Source organism: Erinaceus europaeus, chromosome 7 (genome assembly GCF_950295315.1).
Source record: "Erinaceus europaeus chromosome 7, mEriEur2.1, whole genome shotgun sequence".
Classification (NCBI taxonomy): Eukaryota; Metazoa; Chordata; class Mammalia; order Eulipotyphla; family Erinaceidae; genus Erinaceus; species Erinaceus europaeus.
This window is the reverse complement of record NC_080168.1, coordinates 80,996,631-81,022,686: the sequence shown is the minus strand read 5'-3', so window position 1 is coordinate 81,022,686 and position 26,056 is coordinate 80,996,631. Positions and strand designations below refer to the sequence as shown.

The window sequence follows — 26,056 nt, the reverse complement described above, 5'->3', positions numbered from 1 at the left end:
ATGGTAAAAACAACCAGGGTAACAAAAGAGGAAAAATGGCCTCCAGGAGCAGTGGATTCGTGGCACAGGCACCGAGCCCCCGGCAATAACCCTGGAGGCAAAGCAAACAAAACAAAAAAAAAAACAAGCATCAGCTCAGGGTGCACATTTAGAAATATTTCCACTTAAAAATGAGTTTCAATGCCAGAAAAAAACATTACTTACCAAATGTAAAACTTTGCATTAAAGAAACATGATAGGTATGTCCACTAAGTGACTACCAAACTAAGATTGTATACCACTTGTTATAGTTAACTAAGGAAAGAAAAAGCACAACTAGGGCTAAGAGATAGCTCACCAGGTAGAGTGCACAATACCATGCATGATGGAGCAATGCTGTGTAATTTCTCCCTTTCTCTTACCCTCTTAAAAAAAGCTGGCAGGGTTGGCAGGGCAGGGGTGCATAGCATAACAGTTATGCAAAGAAACTCTTATGCTTGAGAGTCCCAAGTTCAATCCCCCGCACTATCATAAACCAGAACTAAGCAGTACTCTGGTAAACAACACAGACAACAAAAACATATATTAAATCTTTTAAAAAAAGAAAAGAAAAATTGGCTGCCTGAAGCCACATAGGCAGGCTGTAAGCCCCAGCAATAACTTTAGAGACCAAGAAAAAAAAATAGCACTACATTTCCTGGTATTTTTTTGCCAAAAACACATAGTTGGAGATTATTTAAGTAATGCTTTCAGTATTAGAAAAGGCTAAAATCAAGCTATGAAACCAAATGGGAGCAGTATATATGTGGTTTTAAAAAAAAAAAACAGAAAGAGGGCTGTGAGGTGGTGTATCTAGTTGAGCACACGTTACAGTGCATAAGGACCCAGGTTTGAGCCCCTGGTCCCCACCTGCAGGGGGAAAACTTCATAAGTGGTGAAGCAGGGCTGCAGGTGTCTATCACCCTTTCCCTCTCAATTTCTGGCTGTGTCTGTCCAATAAATAAATAAGGATATTTAAAAAATTAAAAAAAAAAACCAAAGAATAAGCACAAATAAATCTAAATGCTTCCAAAACTTACCTTGAACTTATACTTTGTACTACGTCTGAGATTTTTCACTGTGTATGCAAGATCTTCTCCATCATATTTAGGCTTAAAACCATATCCCTGCAAAGTAAGTTTTAATTATTCTCTAACAGAAGAAATATGGGGAGTATCAGGAATATAAAAAGACTCAGATCCTCTCATCTACTACCATGAGAAATATGGTAAATGCTTTGTTAATAAAATCTTCACCAGTGAAGATTCCCTCGAGTGGGTGATTCAAGAAATTTTAGTATTTGTAGGAGGATGGAAATCATTCATTTTCACTAAAAACAGCAACCAAGAGATCTTTGTGTTGAGAGAACGGACAGAGCCAAAGGTAGTTTCATGATCAAGTAACCCTATCCTAGAATTAACAAGGGGCTGAGGGGACAGCAAAATGGTTATGCAAATAACTTTCATGCCTGAGGCTCTGATGTCCCAAGTTCAATCCCCAGTACCAACATAAGCCAGAGTTGAGCAGTGCTCTGGAAAAAACAAAAAATAAAAACAAGAATTTTCCAAACAGATGTAAGAGTTGAAAAGAATTATAACTATTTGACATATAACTTGGATCCACTGGCATATCAGATTTCAGGCTTAGGGGCAAAAAGAAAAAGGAAAAAAAAAAACCAAAACAGCTAGTATAGCTACAGGCCCTTTGGAATTTAACTAAAATATGCCTACTAGCTATCTACAAAACAGAGGACCCCCCCAACTCTTCATCTGCACTATTCTAGCCCTTAGGTCCATGACTGGTCAGCAATTTGTTTGGCTTTGTATGTTAACTCTCTTATCAACCACTAGGTTCCAGATGCTAGCATGATGCTGACCAGACTTCCCTGGACAGATGACCCCACCAATGTGTCCTGGAGCTCTGCTTCCCCAGAGCCCTTCCCCACTAGGGAAAGAGAGAGACAGACTGGGAGTATGGATGGACCTGTCAACGCCCATGTTCAGCAGGGAAGCAATTACAGAAGCCAGACCTTCAACCATCTGCACCCCACAATGACCTTGGGTCCATACTCCCAGAGGGTCAAAGAATAGGAAAGCTATCGGGGGAGGGGATGGGATACAGAGTTCTGGTGGTGGGAACTGTGCGAAGTTGCACCCCTTTTATCCTATGGTTTTGTCAGTGTTTCCTTTTTATAAATAAAAAATTAAAAAAAAAATTACATGTGCCTGTGTTTAGATAAATGAGTGGCTATGCAGTCATGAGGGATGTCACCTAAGTTTGAGACTTAAGTATACAGAAATAACTGTAAAATAATTAATAATTTCTATTTACTACTTTCTAAGTCATTATTTTAGAAATAAAAACATTAAGATATAAATTATATACCTTAAAAATTATCATTTGGGTATATAAATTTCATCTTTCATAGTAAACTGGCAAGTTAGTACAAATATCAATTCCTGATTAAGTGTACTTTTATTTTTGGTTACTAGTTACTGCCCCCTTTTCCCACTAACATACTCTCTCTATAGATCTGTACCCATTTGACTGGCATATGTCAGTCGTCCATCTCTCTAGATACGCATTTTGTTTATCCATTCATCAGCTAATGGATATTTGGTTTGTTTCCACATAATACTATGAATATTTATATAATTTTTTTGTATAAGTATGTATTTTTAATTCTCCTGAACATATAGCTACCAGAAGACTAGTATTTCAAAGTAGCTCTGAAAAGCTGTGGTACCATAATAGAAATTACTTAATCCAGCTCAGACATGAACACTGGTAACTGGCTTCAGAACACTATTAGTCTCTTATGAGACTCTTCAAATCTTCTATGCTGCTTGAGAAAATGGCTGGAGAAGGGAGAGATTATTTCTTTATCTTTTTATCAGTTTTTTAAATATTTATTTATTCCCTTTTGTTGCCCTTGTTGTTTTATTGTTGTAGTTATTGTTTATTGTTGTTGGACAGGACGGAGAGAAATGGAGAGAGGAGGGGAAGATAGACAGAGGGAGAGAAAGATAAACACCTACAGACCTGCTTCACCACTTGCGAAGCGTATTTCTTTATCTTTTAGAGGTGCATAGTTTAGATGTCAGCTGTAAATGTAAATGCCACTCTTCATCACTGCCCCCCAATATTTTTAGTGCAGTCTATAACTTTAGGCACAAATACACGGAAAAAAAAATCATTGAAGAAAAAAAAAATCCTTGTCTAAACATTAAGAAAATACTCAATAGTGATCAATAATTTGAAAAGTACTGATAAAGGGAACTCATAACATAATATATAAAATGGTTAAAACAAGAAAAAATATTGGAGAATTGAACCAGGACAAGAGTCCAGCTAAAAGTCCTCCAGAGGGTGAAGCACAAAATAACAAGTTCAACATCCAAACATTAGCTAAGGAAATAATAACAGGAGTGAGTAAAGAATTTGAAAAAATTATAATCAGAAATACAGGAACAACAAATGAGAATATGGAAGAAAATACTAATTATCTCATGGTCATTAGAGAGCTGAAAGCTGAAATCACTGAGCTAAGAATGCAACTAGCTGAACAAGCTAAAACAGTATCAGAGCAGGGCAACAAAATAGATGAACTCCAGAAAACAGTAGAGGGCAGAGAGACTAGAATAAATGAGGCTGAAGACAGAATTGGCAAGGTTGAGGATGAATTAGAGAATTAGAGACAACTAAACAAGAAAAGAAGTGAGAGATCTCAAAAAGAGATTAAGAGATGCTGAAAACAACAAGAGTCCTATGGGATGACTTCAAAAGAAACAATATATACATTATTGGCATACCAGAGGAAGAAAGAGAAGGAGAGGAAGAAAGCATTTTCCAGGCCATCATAGCTGAAAACTTCCCTAGTCTAGACAACATCAAAGACATAAAGATTCAAGATGCGCAGAGGGTCCCAAACAGAATTAACCCAGACCTAAAGACACCAAGACATATCATACTTAGAATGGAAAGGAATAAGGATAAAGAAAGGATCCTGAAGGCTGCAAGAGAAAAACAAAGAGTCATCTACAAAGGAAAACCCGTAAGATTAGCAGCAGACTTCTCCATACAAACACTACAGGCCAGAAAAGAATGGCATGATATCTATTGAGTGCTCAATGAGAAAGGCTTTCAGCCAAGAATACTATATCCTGCTAGACTGTCATTCAGACTAGATGGAGGCATCAAAACCTTCTCAGACAAGCAACAGTTGAAGGAAGCAACCATCACCAAGCCTGCCATGAAAGAAGTTCTCAAAGGTCTCCTATAAACAATCAGACCACCACAAATAGGACATATATCAAAACACTCTAAAACTCTACAAGAATGGCATTAAAGTATCTTCAATCTTTGATATCAATAAATGTCAATGGCCTGAATTCACCTATTAAAAGACACAGAGTAGGAAGATGGATCAGAAAACACAATCCAACAATATGCTGTCTACAGGAAACCCACCTAACTCAACAAGACAAACACAGACTTAAAGTGAAAGGATGGAAAACTATCATACAAGCCAATGGCCCACAAAAAAGGGCAGGAACAGCTATTCTCATATCTGACATGATAGACTTTAAAATAGGTAAGATTAAAAAAGATAGGAATGGACACTACTTAATGTTCAGAGGATCAGTCAATCAAGAGGACTTAACAATTATTAACATCTATGCACCCAATGAGAAGCCATCTAAATACATCAAACTTGTACTGAAAGAGCTACAGCAATATATTAACAGTAACACAATCATAGTAGGGGACTTCAACACCCCACTATCTCAACTGGACAGATCATCCAGGCAGAAAATCAATAAAGACATAAGGGAGCTAAATGAAGACATAGATAAACTAGAACTATTGGACATTTTCAGAGTCATTCATCCCAAGAAACTGGAATACACATTTTACTTAAATCCACATGGGTCATTCTTAAGGACAGACCATATGTTAGGCCACAAAGACAGCATCAGCCAATTCAAGAGCACTGAAATCATCCCAAGCATCTTCTCAGACCACAGTGGAATTAAACTAACACTTACCAATCAGCAAAAGATTAGTAACAGTCCCAAAATGTGGAAGCTCAACAGTACACTTCTTAACAACTTCTGGGTCAAAGAGGAAATCAAGGAAGAAATCAAAATGTTTCGAAAGTTCAATGAAAATGAAGACACAAGCTATCAAAATATTTGGGACACAGCTAAAGCAGTCCCAAGAGGGAAGTTCAGAGCTATACAAGCACACATTAGGAAACAAGAAAAAGCACAAATAAACAGCCTGATTGCACATCTTAAAGACCTAGAAGAAGAACAACAAAGGAACCCTAAAGCAACGAGAAGGTCAGAAATCACTAAAGTTAGGGCAGAAATAAATAACACTGAGAATAGGAAAACCATACAAAAGATCAACGAAAGTAAATGTTGGTTCTTCGAAAGAGTAAACAAAATCGACAAACCTTTAGCCAGACTCACAAAACAAAAAAGGGAGAAGACCCAAATAAATCGAATACTAAATGAAAGAGGAGATATCACAACAGACACCACAGAAATTCAACATATCATGCAAGGCTTCTATGAACAACTATATGCCACCAAGCTAGAGAACCTGGAAGAAATGGACGATTTCCTAGATACCTACCAACTTCCAAAACTAAGTAAAGAGGAAGTGGATAACATGAACAGGCCCATCACAGCTAATGAAATTGAAACAGTTATCAAAAATATCCCCAAAAATAAAAGTCCTGGACCAGATGGTTTTACAAATGAATTCTACAAAACCTTCAAAGAAGAACTAATACCTCTACTTTTAAAAGTCTTCCAGAAGACTGAAGACACTGGAATACTCCCTGCCAGCTTCTATGAAGCTAACATCACTCTGATACCAAAAGTAGACAGGGACACAACCGAAAAAGAAAACTACAGATCAATATCTCTGATGAACATAGATGCGAAAATATTGAACAAAATTCTAGCCAACCGGATACAGCAGTATATAAAAAAGATTGTTCATCAAAGTGGGGTTTATCCAAAGCATGCAAGGTTGGTTTAATATACGTAAATCACTCAATGTGATCCACCACATCAACAAAAGCAAGACCAAAACCACATGGTCATATCAATAGATGCAGAGAAAGCTTTTGACAAAATACAACATCCCTTTATGATCAAAACACTACAAAAAATGGGAATAGATGGAAAATTCCTGAAGATAGTGGAGTCTATATATAGCAAACCTACAGCCAACATCATACTCAATGGTGAAAAACTGGAAGCATTTCCACTCAGATCAGGTACTAGGCAGGGATGCCCACTATCACCATTACTATTCAACATAGTGTTGGAAGTTCTTGCCATAGCAATCAGGCAGGAGCAAGGAATTAAAGGCATACAGATTGGAAGAGAAGAAGTCAAACTCTCCTTATTTGCAGATGACATGATAGTATACATGGAAAAACCTAAGGAATCCAGCAAGAAGCTTTTGGAAATCATCAGGCAATACAGTAAGGTGTCAGGCTACAAAATTAACATTCAAAAGTCAGTGGCATTCCTCTATTCAAACACTAAGCTAGAAGAAACTGAAATCCAGAAATCAATTCCTTTTACTATAGCAACAAAAACAATATTTCTAGGAGTAAATCTAACCAAAAGAAGTGAAAGACTTGTATACTGAAAATTATGAGTCACTACTCAAAGAAATTGAAAAAGACACAAAGAAGTGGAAAGATATTCCATGTTCATGGGTTGGAAGAATTAACATAATCAAAATGAATATATTACCCAGAGCCATCTACAAATTTAATGCTATCCCCATCAAAATTCCAAGCACATTTTTTAGGAGAATAGAACAAATGCTACAAAAGTTTATCTGGAACCAGAAAAGACCTAGAATTGCCAAAACAATCTTGAGAAAAAAGAACAGAACCGGAGGCATCACACTCCCAGATCTCAAACTGTATTATATGGCCATTGTCATCAAAACTGCTTGGTACTGGAATATGAATAGACATAGTGACCAGTGGAATAGAACTGAGAGCCCAGAAATGAGGCCCCACACGTATGGACATCTAATCTTTGACAAAGGAGCCCAGACTATTCAATGGGGAAAGCAGAGTCTCTTTAACAAATGGTGTTGGAAACAATGGGTTGAAACATGCAGAAGAATAAACTGAATCACTATATTTCACCAAGTACAAAAGTAAATTCCAAGTGGATCAAGGACTTAGATGTTAGACCACAAACTATCAAATACTTAGAGGAAAATATTGGCAGAACTCTTTTCCGCATAAATTCTAAAGACATTTTCAATGAAACGAATCCAATAACAAAGAAGACTAAAGCAAGTATAAACCTATGGGGCTACATCAAATTAAAAAGCTTCTTCACAGCAAAAGAAACCACTACCCAAACCAAAAGACCCCTCACAGAATGGGAGAAGATCTTTACATGCCATACATCAGACAAGCGTTTAATAACCAACATATATAAAGAGCTTGCTAGACTCAAGAACAAGACAACAAATAACCCCATCCAAAAATGGAGGGAGGACTTGGACAGAATATTCACCACAGAAGAGATCCAAAAGGCCGAGAAACACATGAAAAAATGCTCCAAGTCTCTGATTGTCAGAGAAATGCAAATAAAGACAAAAATGAGATATCACTTCACTCCTGTGAGAATGTCATACATCAGAAACGGTAACAGCAGCAAATGCTGGAGAGGGTGTGGGGTCAAAGGAACCCTCCTGCACTGCTGGTGGGAATGTCAATTGGTCCAGCCTCTGTGGAGAACAGTCTGGAGAACTCTCAGAAGGCTAGAAATGGACCTACCCTATGACCCTGCAATTCCTCTCCTGGGGATATATCCTAAGGAACCCAACACATCCATCCAAAAAGATCTGTGTACACATATGTTCTTGGCAGCACAATTTGTAATAGCCAAAACCTGGAAGCAACCCAGGTGTCCAACAACAGATGATGGCTGAGCAAGTTGTGGTATATATACACAATGGAAACTACTCAGCTGTAAAAAATGGTGACTTTACCATTTTCAGCCGATCTTGGATGGACCTTGAAAAAATCATGTTAAATGAAATAAGACAGAAACAGAAGGATGAATATGGGATGATCTCACTCTCAGGCAGAAGTTGAAAAACAAGATCAGAAAAGAAAACACAAGTAGAACCTGAAATGGAATTGGCGTATTGCACCAAAGTAAAAGACTCTGGGGTGGGTGGGTGGGGAGAATACAGGTCCATGAAGGATGATAAATGACATAGTGGGGGTTGTATTGTTAAATGGGAAACTGGGGAATGTTATGCATGTACAAACTATTGTATTTACTGTTGAATGTAAAACATTAATTCCCCAATAAAGAAATAAATTAAAAAAAAATACTAAGTTTCCCTTTACTGTCAATTCCTCATTAACTGAGGACTTTAAGGCATCTAGGAAAAGATCTAACTAGTGTGATAATATTTACAGGTGCAATTCATTTTACTGGGTTTTGCAGGTACTCCCCCACCCCCATACTTCTCTCCCACTTGTATAAGAGCTAGAGGCTATAGTAGGCTCAGAGGATGGTTAACTTTTTTTTTTTTAAGCAATAAATTCAGAGTTGTGCAGCCTATATACAAGGCATGTACTACTAAGCTATATTCCTAGTCTTAAAATCATTTACATTTTTTTAAAAATATATTTTTATTTATTTATTGCATAGAGACAGAGAAAAACAGAGGGGATAGGAAGATAGGGAAAAGATACAGAGATACCTGCAGTCCTGCTTCACCACTCATGAAGCTTTCTCCTCTACAGGTGGGGGGACTAGGGGTTTGAACCCAGGTCCTTGCGGGCTGTAATTAATGCATGCACTTAACCAAGTGTGCCACCACCTGACCCCTTTTACAATTGTCTCTTTAGACACAATGCTATAGTGCACACTATACTTTAGTATAGTATAAAAAAACCTATTTACTGGAAAAATAAAACATTTGTATGACTCACTTTATTGTGACATTCATTTTATCGTGGTGACCTAGAATAGAATCCACAGTATCTTTGTGCTATATTAGGATTAAAGCCATACTGAAATGTTTTATTTTCTTTTTAATATTTTATTTATTAAAGACAGAGAAGAGAGAAAGAGGAGAGACACCTACAACACTACTTTACCACTTGTAAAGCTTCCCCCTTGCAGGTGAGAACCTGCAGAGGTTTGAACCTAGGTCTGTGTGCACTATAATGTGTACACTCGATCAGGTGTGCCACCACCTGGTTCCCTTATTTTCTTCTTTGAAATATCCAGTTGTTGCGCACTAGTGGATAAACTTAGGGTCTCATATATGTGTGATGCCACTGCAGAGCAGCCTCTTTAGTTGACTTTTCTCATTTTATTTTACAGAGGAGAGACCTAAGAGTAATAATTCACTATTTACCCACAATGCTCCTTCCCATGTGGAGCTGGAGCTTGAACCCAGGGTCTCCCATACAGTGAAACTCATGCTCTATTGGGGGAGCTATCTCTTGGCCCCATCAAATATTTTAAATATCCCATTTAAGGTGCTTGTTCATACTTACTGAAGTTTCTTCCTCCATCTCTAAAATGTAAGCAATCCCCTCATCTGATGGTGTTCCTGAGGGTTTGCTCCATTGTAAGGAGAGCCAGGTAACTCCTGCCTTAGTTAATACAGGACTTGCTGGCATTGAAGGAGCACAGCCTGAGGTATAATATAAGACTTCTTCACTAGAACCGCTGTTGGGACATTTTTAAAAAGGAATGAAACAAAATTAGGTAAAGAATTCAGTTTTGATAAGCAGCATTTTTCTAAAAAAATTGTCAATTTGATAGTAATAAACAAAAACAGTATATCTGATTTGATATTTTATGGTCAGATATGAAAACATGAGCTAGTATTTTAAGACTTCGGATTTTAAGCTTTTAGTGAACAACACAACTGAACTAAGAACTTTCAGTAGATAATTTGGCCTGAATAATTTATACAAATAAGATTAACTATATAATCTAAAATATTTACATTGAAATGTATGTTACCTTGTACCATAGTCATTTTTGGCAGAGAGTCTAAATTTACAACCCATTGCTGGTGACAGTTTAGTAATTTTAAATTGCTTCTGTGAACCCACGTAGCAGTGACAGAATTCTCCATTTCCTTTTCCCTAAAAGAAATGGGTAATTATATAGTATATAAAGATAAACCCACACTATTAGTATACATTTAAGGCATTTCTGTGATATACACATCATGGATATTAAGAGAATGTTAACATACACTTTACCCTGTTTTAGCTGATTTAAACCTGTTGTTTTGGAAGGAAAACAAATTTCTTCCCCTTGAGACAAGAGCTTATGGTGTTGCCAGGGCTGGGAACTGAACTTGGGGCCTTGCATCTTTAGGCATAACAGTCTTTTTGCATAACCATTATGTTATCTCTCCAGATTTTCACATTTTATAAAAATTTCCATGAAGGATTATAGTGGTAGAAATATGATAATCTTTGATGTGGAATTCTGCTGACTTTGCTTAACCCAAGAAACGTTAAATACTTTAAAGCTAAGTTTCTAACCCTGTCCATATTCCTATCTAGAGAGTTAAGCTTTCTCTCTTTTTGCTTAAACAGTTGAAGGAGTTAAAAGCACAATCACATGCAATTTGACGAGAGAAGTTTGTAGTTTAGGAAAACTAAGAGTTTCAGAAACTTAACATACTAAAACAAAAATTTATCAATTTCCATCCATTTTCTTGTTAGCAGAGGGAAAGGGCAACTTCTGCTTCCTTGTATCTGGCTGCTTTAATGAACCCTTAGGTTTATTTCAGAGATTCACTTATGAAAGAATAGAGCACTAATTTTGGCCCTTGAGGTATTTGGGATTAAAACTGGGATTTAATGTATAAACATGCAGGGTTCTACCAGCTCCCTGGCCACTCTTAGTAATTTCAATAGTGTTTACAGTTCATTTTACTGAGTTACCTAACATAAAAATTTGCCTCCCAGTCAAGTTACCCAGGATGGCTGCTTCCCCACCTTGCCCCATGCCAAGTCACATGGCATTAACTATAACCTATTGAAGTTAAATAAAGGTGGGATCCAACAACTTTTGACTTCTTTATGTTTTGATTACAAGTAAAAAAAAACAAAAGGAGCTATCTCTCTATTCATAATTTGATTGCCAACTTTCACTGGTACTAAATTTTACTAACTTTTTCATAACTTGATACAATTTTCCGTATCACCATATTTAATTCTCTTAAAGCTGTTGGAATAAAACCTAGTTGCCTGTGTCTGTTCCTTTTTTCCCTTTTTTTGGTTTCAATTTTCATTTATTTTAGGCTCTTGGGGAGGAGGGCAATTTCATCTTTTCAATATGAAAAAAAGCAAGTTCAACACAAAATAGAAATTTGAAGTGTAGAATAGGGCAAAACCAAAGGTGGGTAAAGGCAGTAGCAAGAGATGAGATGTTACCAAAGGTGGGAGGGTCTCCAGTACCCTCTCCTCAAACAAGAGGAAAGACTCCCATTTGACAGAGAAACCACTAAAAAAAGATAGCTCATACTTTTCTAATACTATTACTGAATTCTCCAAAAAAGGTATTTCTGAGGATAGGCATAAAAATTTAACCATTTTACAAAAGATTCAATATACTTACTTCAACCCATAATAAAATAAAGTTTTAAGTATTAGAATCATTGTCACTAGGTGCCTAAAACAGGCAGAGAAAGATTAAAGACAGAAGAGAAATAAAGGAAGTCAAGATAGCTTATGTAGCCATGAAACATGTAAGGAGTACAGTCTGTAGAAACTGGAAAAGACAAGGAAATAAATCTTCCTCTACTCTCTGGCCTTAGTGAAAGATATCTTAAAAAAATTTTTTTTAAATTTCTAGTTTCCAGAATTTTAAGAGAATGAATATAAGTTGCCAGACTTGTGGTGATTTGTTAAATAATCTGTAATTAACAAATATACTTGCTTTTAGGACTGGACTGATGCAGGAAAAAAAAAAAAAACCTCTATCAATGTAATTACCCATGTGACAGTTTTGATGGTTAGTCAGAAAAAAAACAAAACATCAACATAGAAAAGGGGTCTTGTTAGTGGTATTTTCTAAGAATATTATCAATGCAGCAATCATCATTTGTGTGTATATGCACACATACATATAGATTTCTTTTATTTCTACTTTATTTGATAGGGCAAAGAGAAATGGAGAGAAAGACACCTATAGGTGGAGAGCAGGGGCTTAAACACTGGGTACTTGCACATAGTAATGTACACTTTCAACCAAGTGTGCCACTGTCTGGTCCCTCATTTTTAAAGAGAAAAGAATGGTTCAAATATGCACATTTTAGCCATTTAAAAAATTAATTTACTTACCTCATCCCATTCTAAAACAAAGCTTTGAATTTTAGAGCCATTGTCACTAGGAGCCTAAAACAAAATTAGTACAAATTAGCATTAAAAAAAAAAAGACAGTGATGATCTAATAAAGGGTTCTATTGTGTTGCAGGTGTTTTCCATGACTCAGTCCTGGAAAAATGTTCCCAGAAGAGAAATATATGTGCTGTATGTCCTATAATCCTTTCACATACAAGGGGGAATGGCCCAAGAGACTACTAATTTTTTTTTCTTTCAAAAAACTGAATAATTCAATCTCTTTTAGCAAGAATTATCTTAAGTTGTAGTTTTAAAAGCAGTACTGTGTAACACAGCAAAGACTGAAAGAAAGGAATGCCAAAAGGGCATACTGTCTGGGACTCTACTTCAGGATTCTCCGTATCTATTATCTAAGACTGCACTATTTTCTAAGACTGGTAATATCTAAGACCGATAATAGTGCATTAATCTTCAGTGGTGAAAATTTTAGTCTCCCTTTATGTTCTACTATTTAGAAATTAAAATAAAAATTCAATGCTAATTCAGGTGCCAGAGAAAGCACTCAAAACAAAATAGATTTTGTAGCAGTCAGTATATGATGCCTAAACAATAAGTTTTGTTTTTTAATTGAGGCAACTTCTATTTAACAGACTCTATATTTTAGGGCATGATATGGTAAGACATATTTGGGAGAGGTGTGGCTTATACTTAAAACATATATAGTATGTTTAACAGAAGTCACTTCAATTAATTTCTATTCCAATTGCCCCATCAAAGGAAACAGCCTGGTAATTTTCACAGATAAATGATACTCTTAAGTGAAATAAAATATGGTACTTATCACATAAGAAATTAATACACACTTTCTGATTTATAAATGGTAACAGTACATAAATCATCTAATTTACTCAGAAAAACTGAGGATTAACAAGCTTGCTAGAATAGTAAGTTGCAAGTTTTCTTTCTTAGGTAGAAACAGGCTGGGAGTACGGATCGACCTGCCAATGCCCATGTCCAGTGGAGAAGCAATTACAGAAGCCAGACATCCCACCTTCTGTACCCCATAATGATCCTTGGGAGGGATGGGACATGGAATTCTGGTGGTAGGAATTGTACCCTTCTTATCCCACAATCTTGTCAATCATTATTAAATCAATAATAAAAAGTTTTCTTTTTTATAAGTTCCAACCTAAAAAAAAATAATTTCCCTTTTGTTGCCCTCGTTATCATTGTTGTAGTTATTGTTGTTATTGATGTCATCGTTGTTGGATAGGACAGAGAGAAATGGAGAAAGGAGGGGAAGACAGAGAGGGGGAAAGAAAGACAGACACCTACAAACCTGCTTCACCGCTTGTGAAACGACTCCCCTGCAGGTGGGGAACTGGGGTCTCCAACCAGGACCCTTCTGCTGGTTCTTGCGCTTTGCACCACCTGCACCTAACCCACTGTGCTACCGCCCGACTCCCGCGTTCCAACTTTTCAATGTTATCCACTGACCATAATATCTGTGGTATTTGAATTAATAATTTATATATGCTGTCTGCCCACTACATTAAATCTTCATATGTAGCTAAGTACATTTATCTATAAAAACATAATATTTTATTAAAAATATTTATTTATTTTAATGGACATTGGGGTTATCACTGCTCCTGGTGGCCATTTCCCCCTCTTTTCTCTATTTTATCTGATGAGAGGGGAGAGAGAGGGGGCTAGCAGTGGCACACCTGATTAAGTGCACACAGTACTATGAGCAAGGACCTGGCTTGAGCCCTTGCTCCCCATCTGTAGGTAGGATGCTTCTTCAATGATGAATCAGGTCTGCAGGTGTCTACCTTCTCTCTCCCTATTTCCCTCTCCTGTCTCAATTTCTCTGTCCTAGCAAATAAAATAAAATGAAATAAAAAGAAAAGGAAAAGAAAGGGAGAGAAAAAAGATAAGACACCTGCATACCTCCTTCACTACTCATCAAATTTTTCCCCTGCAGGTGGGTCCTTGTGCATGGTAAGATGTGTGCTCAACTGGTGTGCCATTTCCTAGCTTCCTTTATTCTATTTTTAAGTGTGTGTGTGTGATTTGATTTGATGTTTACTCACAAAATTATAACAAGGGTACAACTCCACACTGTTTCCACCACCAGAATTCTGACTCCCCAATCCCTCCATTATAAGCTACAACAGTTCTAAGATTGCAGATATGGGTTAACTATAATTTCTACAACTATCTGTCTATATTTGTCCCCTTTCTTTTTTTTAGGTTCTATCTTTTCTTATTTTCCAAGTCACACAAAAACCTATTTCTACATCCAAATGTCCCTCCCCTTTTCCTCTTCTCTCTGGGTCCTGATTATTCTTTAAAGCCCATCTATCTATCTACTTCTGGTGTGCTAGGGTTTACACAATTTCACTGGTCTAATGGACTTGCTTTTAAAGAAAAATTTAATGGGGGGAAGGAAAAAAGAAGAGACACTACAAGTACTCATCCCACCAACTATGAAGTGTCCCCTGGTGATGCTGGGGGTTCTCACTCACGGTAAAAGTATGAGCTTTACTGGGTGACCTACCTCCCAGCTGTATACATTAATATTTTTAGAATAAGTCTAGCTAAAATACTATAGATTTCATTTTAGGATAGTAAGATATAAAAGCATCCACGCAAAACATTATAAAAAAGAGCGAGCTTATAAATCACTGCTGTGACTGTCAAACTTATCACATGTCCAGTGGAGTAAAAACTTAATTCCAAATCAATCTTTCCTTCTATATTTACATAGTAGGAAAAATCAGTGGTGTCATCTTAAGATATAAAAAACAAATGCCTAATAAACAGCAAGAACAAGTTAATTTGAGATTTTTATCTCTAAAACCATTGAAATCTAAAAAGAGGAATAAGTATCTAGTTGGGAACAGTCTTACCCTCCATTGCAAAGTAAGTGAATTTTTGGTCCGATTGGCTATCCTTGGTGGATTAGGTATGTCAGGTTCACAGCTCAAGGTGGTAAAGCTTTCAGCTTCTGAAGGGGTTCCCTTTATAGTATTAGATTCTGCTTGGACTCTGTGGAGATAAAACAGAATTACCTGGCAAAAATCACTGGATCCTAGCTTTAGGTACCTGCAAGTTAGTAAGATGTTACTTGATATGTTTTGTCAAGAAATGCTAAGAGTGAAGCTTGTAAAAACAGAACAGTGGCTTGCTTCCATGTTGCATTAACAAATGAAAGATAGAAATACACTTTAAATTATGGTATATATCTGTGTGTATGCAGTATGTATCTCTCTTACACTCAAGTGTCCTGAAACAATATCCTTGACTAGGGGTATACACTGAAAATGTCTATTCGGTTTGATTATATTTAATTAAAAAATGGTAATATGAAGATTAGTTAATAAAGTGTATTATATATTTGAAAGTTCTAAGAGCATAGGCCAAAAATTTAATCACCAAAAAAGTTTTTCTTTAATCATGTATGAATATTACTAGACTTATTATGTTGACCTTGTGCAATATACATAAATATTGAATCACTATGTTGTACAACTGAAATTAATGTCTGTTAAAGTATTTGGACATGAGAACATAATCCACAAAATATATGTAATGGTTTAAAAGCTAGTTAGAAAAATAGTAGGTTGGACAATACTTTGGGCCTACCAATATAATATACAAATGAAGACTTAGTAAGTGGCCAGGTGGTGGCGTACCTGGTTAAGCGTACACATTACAGTGTGCAAGGACCAGGGTCCCCACCTGCAGGGGAAAGGCTTCAAGAGTGGTGAAGAAGGGTTGCAGGTGTCTCTCCGTGTCTCTATCTTAAAAAAAAAAAAAAAGTGGTCCGGGAGGTGGCGCAGTGGATAAAGCACTGGATTCTCAACCATGAAGTCCTGAGTTCTATCCCCGGCAGCACATGTACCAGGGTGATGTCTGGTTCTTTCTCTCTTTCTCTCTGCCTGTCTTTCTCATGAATAAATACATTCTTTTTTTTTTTTTTCAAAAGAAAAAAAAGACTTAGTTGTTTAATTGTAAGAATCCAAACTATACAAAGCTTTTACAAATTGTATTATACTGAGTCTTAAGTGAAGAGACTCAAGAGTCTATATAGTTTCAGTAAATTGTGACAGAAGAATGGTACAGAGCAACAGTCTCTAAGATCCTCAACAAATATTGTTACAGTCTAAGAGATTCAATATCCCAGACTCTTCTAAAATAGAATGGAGTAAAAATACATCATTATAAACCAAACATCACTTGATTGTTTTATCAGTATTAATTTCTATCTCTTCGTCATACCAACAAGGCAATTAGTCTTTCCATAGTTTTAAAATCTTGAGTTAAAACATTTTTGTTGCTAATGCAGGGACTTCACTTCTCCAAGCTGACTTGTTTCTGATAGAGACAAAGTGGGAGAGGGAAAGACAGCACAGCAGCACTATCCAGGTGAGCCACCTTGTAGGACTAAGCTATTTTTGTTCTCTTAGGAAAGTATTAAAAATTACACTAAAAGAAAAAAAAAAATCCACAAGGTCTATGTTATAAAATACAAAATTAATACTTAAAATTATATTCTAGAGCTCTAAGAAATATTAAAAGCAAATATCTATGCTATATAATAGATATGCAACATATTAAGAGTTCCTTACTTTGCATAGTAATCCGTAGCTGGTTTGAGATCATTTAAAGTGATGCTTGTTTCTTCTCCACTGGGGAGTAAGGGGGAGAAAGAGTAACATTTAATTGTCTGATAAAGGATTTCAGAATATACAATATATTCATTATAGTTTGTAGTATTTCATGAAACTATTATACTACTTACTTTAAGACTAGTCAAATTCAGATTCTATTAATATGGAATTTGTGTAACTAGTTTATGTGTTAAACTGAAGTATATACTCACGTATCACTTTAAATAAAAACCTGCACTACAAAAATGAGTGGGGGGGTAGGAGGGATGCTAAACAAGTTTCATAAATAGGATTCTTTATTTTTTGAGTGGCCAGGAAAGATATTATCTTACTAAAGAATCAGATTCAACTAGTTAAAAATTCATTAATTTTTAAGAAGAGTTAATCAGATAAAATATATGATTGCAAAGCATTTCTCATTACCACAATTATATCTGCAAAAACAATAGCATACACCTTTTAAAAATAACTACTTGATACAACTGTTATTACTCCTACCTACCAAAGCCATTACAAGTTGTAATAAAACTTGTCTTTTGGATGTAGCTATACCGGGAAGCTGAAGCAACATCCTCAGAAAGTGGTATTAACTGGTGCAGGGTAAAAGAGCTGACTAATGTTCCTTTTGTGCTCACCGGTCAGGTATAAATGGAGATTAATTTCTTCCTTGGTAGTATGCATTCATATGTAAGTAGAAACATCCACTGACAGAAAAATCTTTATGTTAAAGGAGATTAGACATTTTTACAGTCATATGCTACTAGATACTCACTGGACTAGTCTCACTTTCCTTTCTCCCCTGTATTAGTTATGTTTTGAAAAAATACTCAAAAGACTCTGGGGTGGGTGGGTAGGGAGAATACAGATCCAAGAAGGATGACAGAGGACCTAGTGGGGGTTGTATTGTTATATGGGAAACTGGGGAATGTTATGCATGTACAAACTATTGTATTTACTGTTAAATGTAAAACATTAATTCCCCAATTAAAAAAAAGAAAAAAATACTCAAGATGTATCCATTATTATATTATGATATTTCAAATGATTACCCACATTACAGTTTCTCTAGTGCTTAAATTACAATAATGTACATTTCTTTTTCATTAGTATAAGCTACTTCTACAAGAATAAGAAGGAAAAGGTTATTTTACAAATGTTATTAATAAGTTGATTTTAATCACTGACTCAAAAGGCATTTTGGTGTGTTTCCTTGGTTTCCAAACCAAGGAAAAAAGAACTCTTGACATACTTTAAAAATATGATTACAATATACAAATGAGGAACAATGGTTCTAATTTGTTTTCAAAAGGACATGAGCTTACAAATAAAAGAATTAAACTCAACTCCATAATGCAGTAGTATCACATTTAAAAAAATATGTATTTACGGTCTTGAGTTCTACATATAATTTACAGTATGTTATTAATGAAGTTGGGAGGTGGTGACCAGCTAAGTACTACTGTTTTAAGCAAGAACATGTGAATAGTGAAACAGGGAGTTTCTCTATTACGGAGTCTGTTAAAGAACAAATCTAAATGTACCAATGAAAGTGATTCCAAGGGGATGTAGATGGAAAAACATGGCAGTCAGCATACAGATATCTATGTTGACATCACTATTGCTGCTCAACTTACAGATTCAAAAATAAAAGCACAAAGAAGGAAAAACAGAACACAACCAGTAATACACTCTTTGTGATAAACTATTAACTTAAAAGAATGGGACAGAAAGAAACATATCATGGGGCCAGGTGGTGGCACACCTGGTTAAACACACACATTACAGTGCACAAGGACCCAGGTTCAAGCACCTGGTCCCCACCTGCAGGGGAAGAGTTTCATGAGTAGTGAAATAGGGTTGTAGGTTTCTCTGTCTCTTCCTCTTTCTCCCCATCTCTATCCAATGATAAATAAAAATATTTTAAAAAAGAAAATCTCATACAAAAGAAACATACCAAATACCTACACATAAACACTTTTATATTTCCCATCTTTTCCAGTACTTGAGATTAGGATTTCATAACTGTATGGCTCTGGTACTGTAGTCTCATCTGTCTCGCCATTAATGAAGCTGGGAGGTGGTGACCAGCTAAGTGCTACTGTCCTTGCCTGGATGTCTGAGGCCTGCAAAAACAAGATTTAAAAGTTCTTTGAAATAACTATAACATGCACAATGAACAGCAGAAAATTAAGTGAGTCTTTGGGGTTAAATAAAAGGTATTTCTATCTACTCATGTAACTAACTGGTTCACAAACAGAAACCTGGCCATTGTGAGGTGGGATAAAATTTGCTCTGACACTCTTAATCATGGCTTCTTTTCAGTCACTACCAGCCCATCCCATCACCTGGGGCCCAAGTCATGGTATAATAGGATTTCCCTATAGATGGCCCTAAACCTCTCCCAGAACCTTCTCTCCACCATCACTGGTCACTTCCATCATAAGCCCTTTCAAGGGCCTTTTCAGTACCCTACCCTCCCTATAAAGTAGCAATGGTAGCCTTCCTTTTTTAAGGAAGGCTAGGTCAACCTACTCTGCCATTTGAGGAAGACTGGTCCTGAAATGAGGGCAGTCTACAATGTTCCCTGCTGTGACCATGGACTTCGAGCTCAGATTGACATGGACTCAGAGGTTACACAGGCTTCTGTGTTAAATTTGAGTATACATGGGCCTGATGTGGTGTTGGTATGCTTCTAAATTCTGCTTATAAGACCTTTTGTTTTGATCATCACATTAGGTTCACTTGTATTACTTAAGATGTGGTCTATTTACATAATCACTGTTTTACCTGGTTCCTGCCCTGCCTGCAGGGTATTGGTTTTATCTCCACTGCTTAGATGGAAGCTTTCTATGTTCTGTTTGCACTCTTTTTTTGCTCCGCCCCCTCTCCTAGTCATTTCCTTTCCCTTGCCACTTCCGGTGAAGAGATGCATAAAAGGCGATGTATCTGATTAATAAACGAGATACTGCTTCCCAGCTCAGCCATGAGTCCCTGGTCGTCTCTCTACCACCTGTGAAGCTATTTACCACCAGCCCAGCAATGTGGTAAATAGTTAACTGTATTTATATGTTTTCCTCAAGTTTGGGAGCTATTCTCTGCCCTAATGTAGCTTTCTAGCCCTATTGTCAACTATGACTACATCTTCCCAGACAAACAACAACAAAACCCAAGCCAAACCAAACCAAAACAAACAAACAAACAAAACTAAAGTCATGGGCCCGCAAGGAACATACCTAAAATAGAATTCTTAGCTTCTTACCACCCTAAAATTCCTATTCTTACCTGTTCTATTCCTACTTTCTGGAATATTCCAGAATATTCTGTTCTATTCCTACTTTTCTGGTTTCCTATTTATTAAATATTTTGTCCTGCTTCATAATTTAGTGCCTTTCCGCCACAAAGTTCCAGATGCTACTATGATTCCCTTCTAAACTCCCTGGGCAGACGACCTCACCAATGCTTACTCAGAGCCCTACCCCACTGGAGAAAGAAACAGGCTGGGGTATGGATCAACCTGCCAATACCCATGTCCATTGGAGAAGTAGTTACAGAAGCCAGACCTACTACCTTTTAAATTCCCAAAATAATTTTGGTTTATACTCCCAGAGGGGGAGAAATATTAGAGGTAGATGATTAAAGGGCTCTGAAAACCAATTCCATCAGGATCCAGAGAGAGGAGATAAAAAAAAAAAAGGAAAAACATTTGGAAGTAGTAATAGGTGTATGTGTGACTTAGCAAGCAGGACCATAGGAAAGAAATAAAAAAGACAGTTACAGAAATAATAGTCAAACTTTATCTGTGACCTTGGGAGAATCATTGCAATTTCCAGTGGAGAGGATGGGGACACAGAACTCTGGTGGGTGGGAATGGTATGGAATTGTAATTTTGTAAATCACTGAAAAAAAAAATTGCTCTGAAAGGACAGATAGGTTAAACACAAGTTCAAAGACCATTTTGGGCCATTCAGAACTAAAGACTGGGGAAAAATTAACTTGTAATAAATTTAAAAAGGTTCAAAGATAAAAATGTATTAAACAGGAAAATATTATGCAGAATTAAGAAATGCAAATTAAAACAACATATCACATTTCACCTACCTGACTGAGGAAGATTAAAAAGCTATAAATATGCAGTATGTGAGGGTATGGAGAGAGGGGCGCTCTTAAGTGTGAACTGAAGTGCATGCTGATACAAACGCAATACACAACTATGATAAAAATTTAAATGTGTTTACCTTTTGATTCAAGAAGTCTAATTCCAGAAACTTTTGTTTCACAATATCCTATAAACTTTCACAAGGGCATAAGCATACACAACAGTGAATACTCACTTCAGCCCTACATGGCAAGAAACTAAATATTTGTATGAGCTGTTACTATACAGGTGTTAATAAGAATAAGGTGAACATCAATGCCAATGGCTAGTTCCCATTATTACAATTCTCTACAATATTATATCTCTGCCCTAGCCTTCACTGATATATATTTACAGCATGATGCTACTCTACAAAATTAGGCTGTGGAATAGAACCAAGACTGTCCTTTGCTATCTCCAGCTAGTAGCACAGCATCTAATATGTATAAATGGTCAAATATTATGGAATGTTTATGTAGGTAGTAAAGTTAATTTGGTGCTGTAATCAAAGTAGAACATGCAAAAACATGTCTTAAGTAATATAACAACTGATTCATACTTCATGGCTCACAAGTAATTTAATAAAAATTACTACCCAAACCATAAACATTACTTTGTTTTATGACATAGTGCTTATTATTTTACTAAATTGTCTTCCTTATACTATTAAATAAGAAATTCTATTAAGACGACAAATTCTTTGCCTAGTAAATCCAGTAACATACATTTGCTTATCTTGGAAAGGTCTTTTGTATATACAATATACTGCTTGCTATATATTTGTATGTCTATTTATTTTTAATATTCTCCCCCACCCCTTTATTTGGTTAAACAGAGAGAGAAACTGAGAAGAAATGGGTCAATAGAGAAGAAACCTGAAGGTGGTCCGGGAGGTGGGGCAGTGGATAAAGCATTGTACTCTCAACCATGAAGTCCTGAGTTCAATCCCTATTAGCACATGTACCAGAGTGATGTCTGGTTCTTTATCTTTCCCCTATCTTTCTCATGAATAAATAAATCCTTAAAAGAGAGAGAGGGAGAAGATAGCTGAAGAACCTGCTTTACTGATTAAGAAGCTCCCCCTCTGCAGGTGGGGAGTGGGGCTTGAATCCGAGTCCTTGAACATGTGTGATTAACCAGGTGTGCTACCTATCACCTGGCCCTGGCAGTACACTTTATATATACAAAACACTGCCTGAATTTCAATTCCAGCTTCAATAACTCTATTACATTTTATAATTAAACCTGCACTTGCTTCATCTGTAAAACAGGATAAAAATTACATGAAGTATTGTTTTTCTCTCTCCAGGTCCTGATGGAATTAAGAGTTCAGAGCTCTCTGGTCGTCTTTCCCTAACACTTACCCCTCTGTGAGTATGGAACAAAATTCTTTATAGAGTGAATTTGCCAATTAATACTTTTGACAGACGTGATATATATAAATGAACGGACATAGTTCTAAAAGGAGCCCAAACTATTATGCATGATTATATTGAAGGTGCGAGTAAAAGGAGGTTTATTTCTACTCTATGTATATTGCTTTCTCTCTCTCTACCATTAGAGATCACATTTATGGCATTTCTCTTAGCTTGCTTTAAAAATGAAATCATAGTTTTTATTTAAAAAAAAAAGCAGAGAAAGATTGGGGTTAGAGAAATATTCACTTGAAAGAGCCAAGTCTTACCATGCACACCACAGTTCCAAGCCCCAGAACCACATAGGAGGTGCTATGGTATCTTTCTCTTTTCTCCTATCTGACTAATAAAGGTGGCCCTGAGTACGTGTACATGTGTGTATACACACACACAGACACACACACACTCACTCACGCTTCCTCAGCCAACTACTATGATAGACTGGTTTTTTTCCTTCTGGTAAAGTTTTCATAAGCTTACTGTCCAAATACTGCATTTTTTTTCTTTACAAAAGGAAATGCTTCTTACATTGTTACATATTTTGTCTTCAAAATTATATTTTTAAATGGCTATATCATTGTCTCATTAGGTTATGTAAAGACACCCCACTTATCATTTAGCTGTTTATTATTAATGCTGCAATAAACATTTTATTTGCACAGCTTGCTACTGAGAAATGGAACTTTAAAGAAAAGTTTGAAAAATTTACTATTTCTTTTGATTAATGAAGAACCCTGAGGCATTAAGGCCTATTCAAATGTTTTTTTTTTTTTTTTTTTAAATCAATTTAAGGATGGGGAAACAACATAATAGCTATGCAAATGACTTTCATGCCTGAGGCTTTGGGCTCCCAGTTTCAAGCCTAGCACCACCATAAGCCAGAGCTGACAGGATCTCTAGTAAAGAAGAAAATTCAGGCACCAAAGTAAAAGACTCTGGGGTGGGTGGGTGAAATACAGGTCCAAAAAGGATGACAGAGGACTTAGTGGGGGTTGTATTATTATATGGAAAACTGGGAAATGTTATGCATGTACAACTATTGTATTTACTGTCAAATGTAAAACATTAATTCCCCAATAAAGAAATTAAAAAAAAAAAAAAAAAAAGGAAAATTCAGGCGGAGGATAGATAGCATAATGGTTATACAAAGAGGCTCTCAAGCCTGAGGCTCCCAAGCCTCAGGTTCAATTACCCACACCACCATAAGCAGAGCTGAACAGTGCTAGGTGAAAAAAAAAAAGAAAATTCAGTTTAAGTATATAGATCTTTCATCTTACATGATGTAAATATTTTCCCCTATTAGCATACTAACCTTTACTTGTCACTTGAAAATATGCAGAAAATTTTATGTAGCCAGCTCTGCTGTCATATCTTTTCCTGATTTTTTTCTGTCATATCTACACTTACAAAGGGGTTAAAAATATCAACTTTTTCTTGAACCTAGCATTAGATATATTTGACATAGAAATGATGGACTTTTAAAAAATACTTAAATTGTATCCACACAATAGATCTCTGCCTGTTCCTATGACATGTAGAGTCACTTAACATATATTGAATTCTTGGATTCAACTTTGCTTCACTGATCAGAATGTCTTTCCTTATGTCAGGTCTGTATCAATGCATTACTGAACTCACATTCCTTTTAGATAGTTGAATTTTAAGTGAGACCTCAAAAAAAAGATACCGAAAATCCTTTATGTGTATACTAAATACAGAAATGTCAAGATACATGAGATACTTACCACAGGTTTGACAATGTTGGAAAGAAGTGCTTCAAGAGCTTTAGTTTCTTCATCTTTTTCTGGGGAAAAATTAAAAAGGTACAATATTATAAAAATGAACTTAAATACAGTTACCTCCTTTCTTCCACAATATGCCTCCTGAAAATGGGTGGTGTTTGAGATTTTAATTTTCTAGTTTACTTAGTCTTCGGGGTGCATTGGATCAACCTTCCTGTGGTGCATCCCGTGAGTACCCATTCATTGGGGAAACTGACGATCCTTCCTAGCCGACTGAATCCACATGGATCCCAGTCACTTTCAAAGCCAGCAACAAGCAGACGCTGTTGACTGGCTACGGAAGAAGGGAAAACGCTAGAAGAAGAACTTAGTCTTCAGTTTCTATTAACATTTAAACTATGATTACTAATTATACTACCCTATATATATATCTGAACCTGTCAGTTTTTCTTACAAAAAGTACATTTTTACTTATAGTTTTTTTTTTCTGTTTCTGAAAAATTCCCATTTGCCCATATCATACCTCTTAATGACAAGTTAACTGAGTGTTTTTAAGACATACTTTAATTGTGGTTCCCCAAATAGTACTACTGGCTGGACCATAGTTATAGCTACAACTGATGCACTTGAAACCTTCTAGTTTAATTCTCCTACAACATCAGTACTGAGTGACCTGGGAAGTAATGTAGTGTGTATAGTACTAGACTTACAAGCATGACTTCAAACCTCAGCATTACACATGCCAGAATAGTGCCCTGGTTCTATCATTAAATAAATACATTGTTATTACTTTAAGCCATGAGTATATTAAAACATTAAATTCTGCTGGCGGTGAATGGAAATTTTAAAGAGTAGGAAGTGTTATTCATATAGTAGAGATAGGTTAGGGAAAGGGCCCAAAGTAAACAAGAGAATTTTAAAAGAATTTCTGAAGAAGGAATGAATACTCTATCCTAATACAGACTACTTAGGTTGGTGAATGGCTTAACTAATTGCTATCAATGTTATATACATAACGAAACTGGGGGAAAGACCTAGATGTCAGACCAGAAACAATCAAATACTTAGAGGAAAACATTGGTAAAACACTTTCCCACATACACCTCAAGGACATCTTTGATGAATCAAACCCAACTGCAAGGAAGACTAAAGCAGAAACAAACCAATGGGACTACATCAAATTGAAAAGCTTCTGCACAGCCAAAGAAACTATTAAACAAACAGAGAGACCCCTCACAGAATGGGAGAAGATCTTCACATGCCAGACATGAGACAATAAACTAATCACAAAAATATATAAAGAGCTCAGCAAACTTAGCACCAAAAAAGCAAATGACCCCATCCAAAAATGGGCAGAGGATATGAACAAAACATTCACCTCAGAGGAGATCCAAAAGGCTAACAAACATGAAAAACTGCTCTAGGTCACTGATGTCAGAGAAATGCAAATTAAGACAACACTAAGATACCACCTCACTCCTGTAAGAATGGCATACATCAAAAAGGACAGCAGCAACAAATGCTGGAGAGGATGTGGGGACAGAGGAACCCTTTTACATTGCTGATGGGAATGTAAATTGGTATAGCCTCTGTGGAGAGCAGTCTGGAAAATTCTCAGAAGGCTAGACATGGACCTTCCATATGATCCAGTAATTCCTCTCCTGGGGTTATACCCC

At 36.3% G+C, this 26,056-nt stretch overlaps 1 protein-coding gene across 6 annotated transcripts in view; it reads right to left on the bottom strand.

Annotated features, from left to right (window-relative positions):
• FNDC3A (fibronectin type III domain containing 3A) overlaps positions 1-26,056 on the bottom strand; it is a 135,760-nt gene that overhangs the window by 23,878 nt on the left and 85,826 nt on the right. For all 6 annotated transcript variants that reach the window (XM_060194856.1, XM_060194855.1, XM_060194861.1 and 3 more), the window contains 8 exons: positions 24,384-24,442; positions 19,054-19,211; positions 17,047-17,106; positions 15,325-15,463; positions 12,410-12,463; positions 10,071-10,195; positions 9,596-9,770; positions 1,059-1,145 (listed from right to left, as the gene is read on the bottom strand). In XM_060194856.1, coding sequence (XP_060050839.1) covers positions 1,059-1,145; positions 9,596-9,770; positions 10,071-10,195; positions 12,410-12,463; positions 15,325-15,463; positions 17,047-17,106; positions 19,054-19,211; positions 24,384-24,442 — 857 coding nt within the window. The remainder of the gene's footprint in view (positions 1-1,058; positions 1,146-9,595; positions 9,771-10,070; positions 10,196-12,409; positions 12,464-15,324; positions 15,464-17,046; positions 17,107-19,053; positions 19,212-24,383; positions 24,443-26,056) is intronic.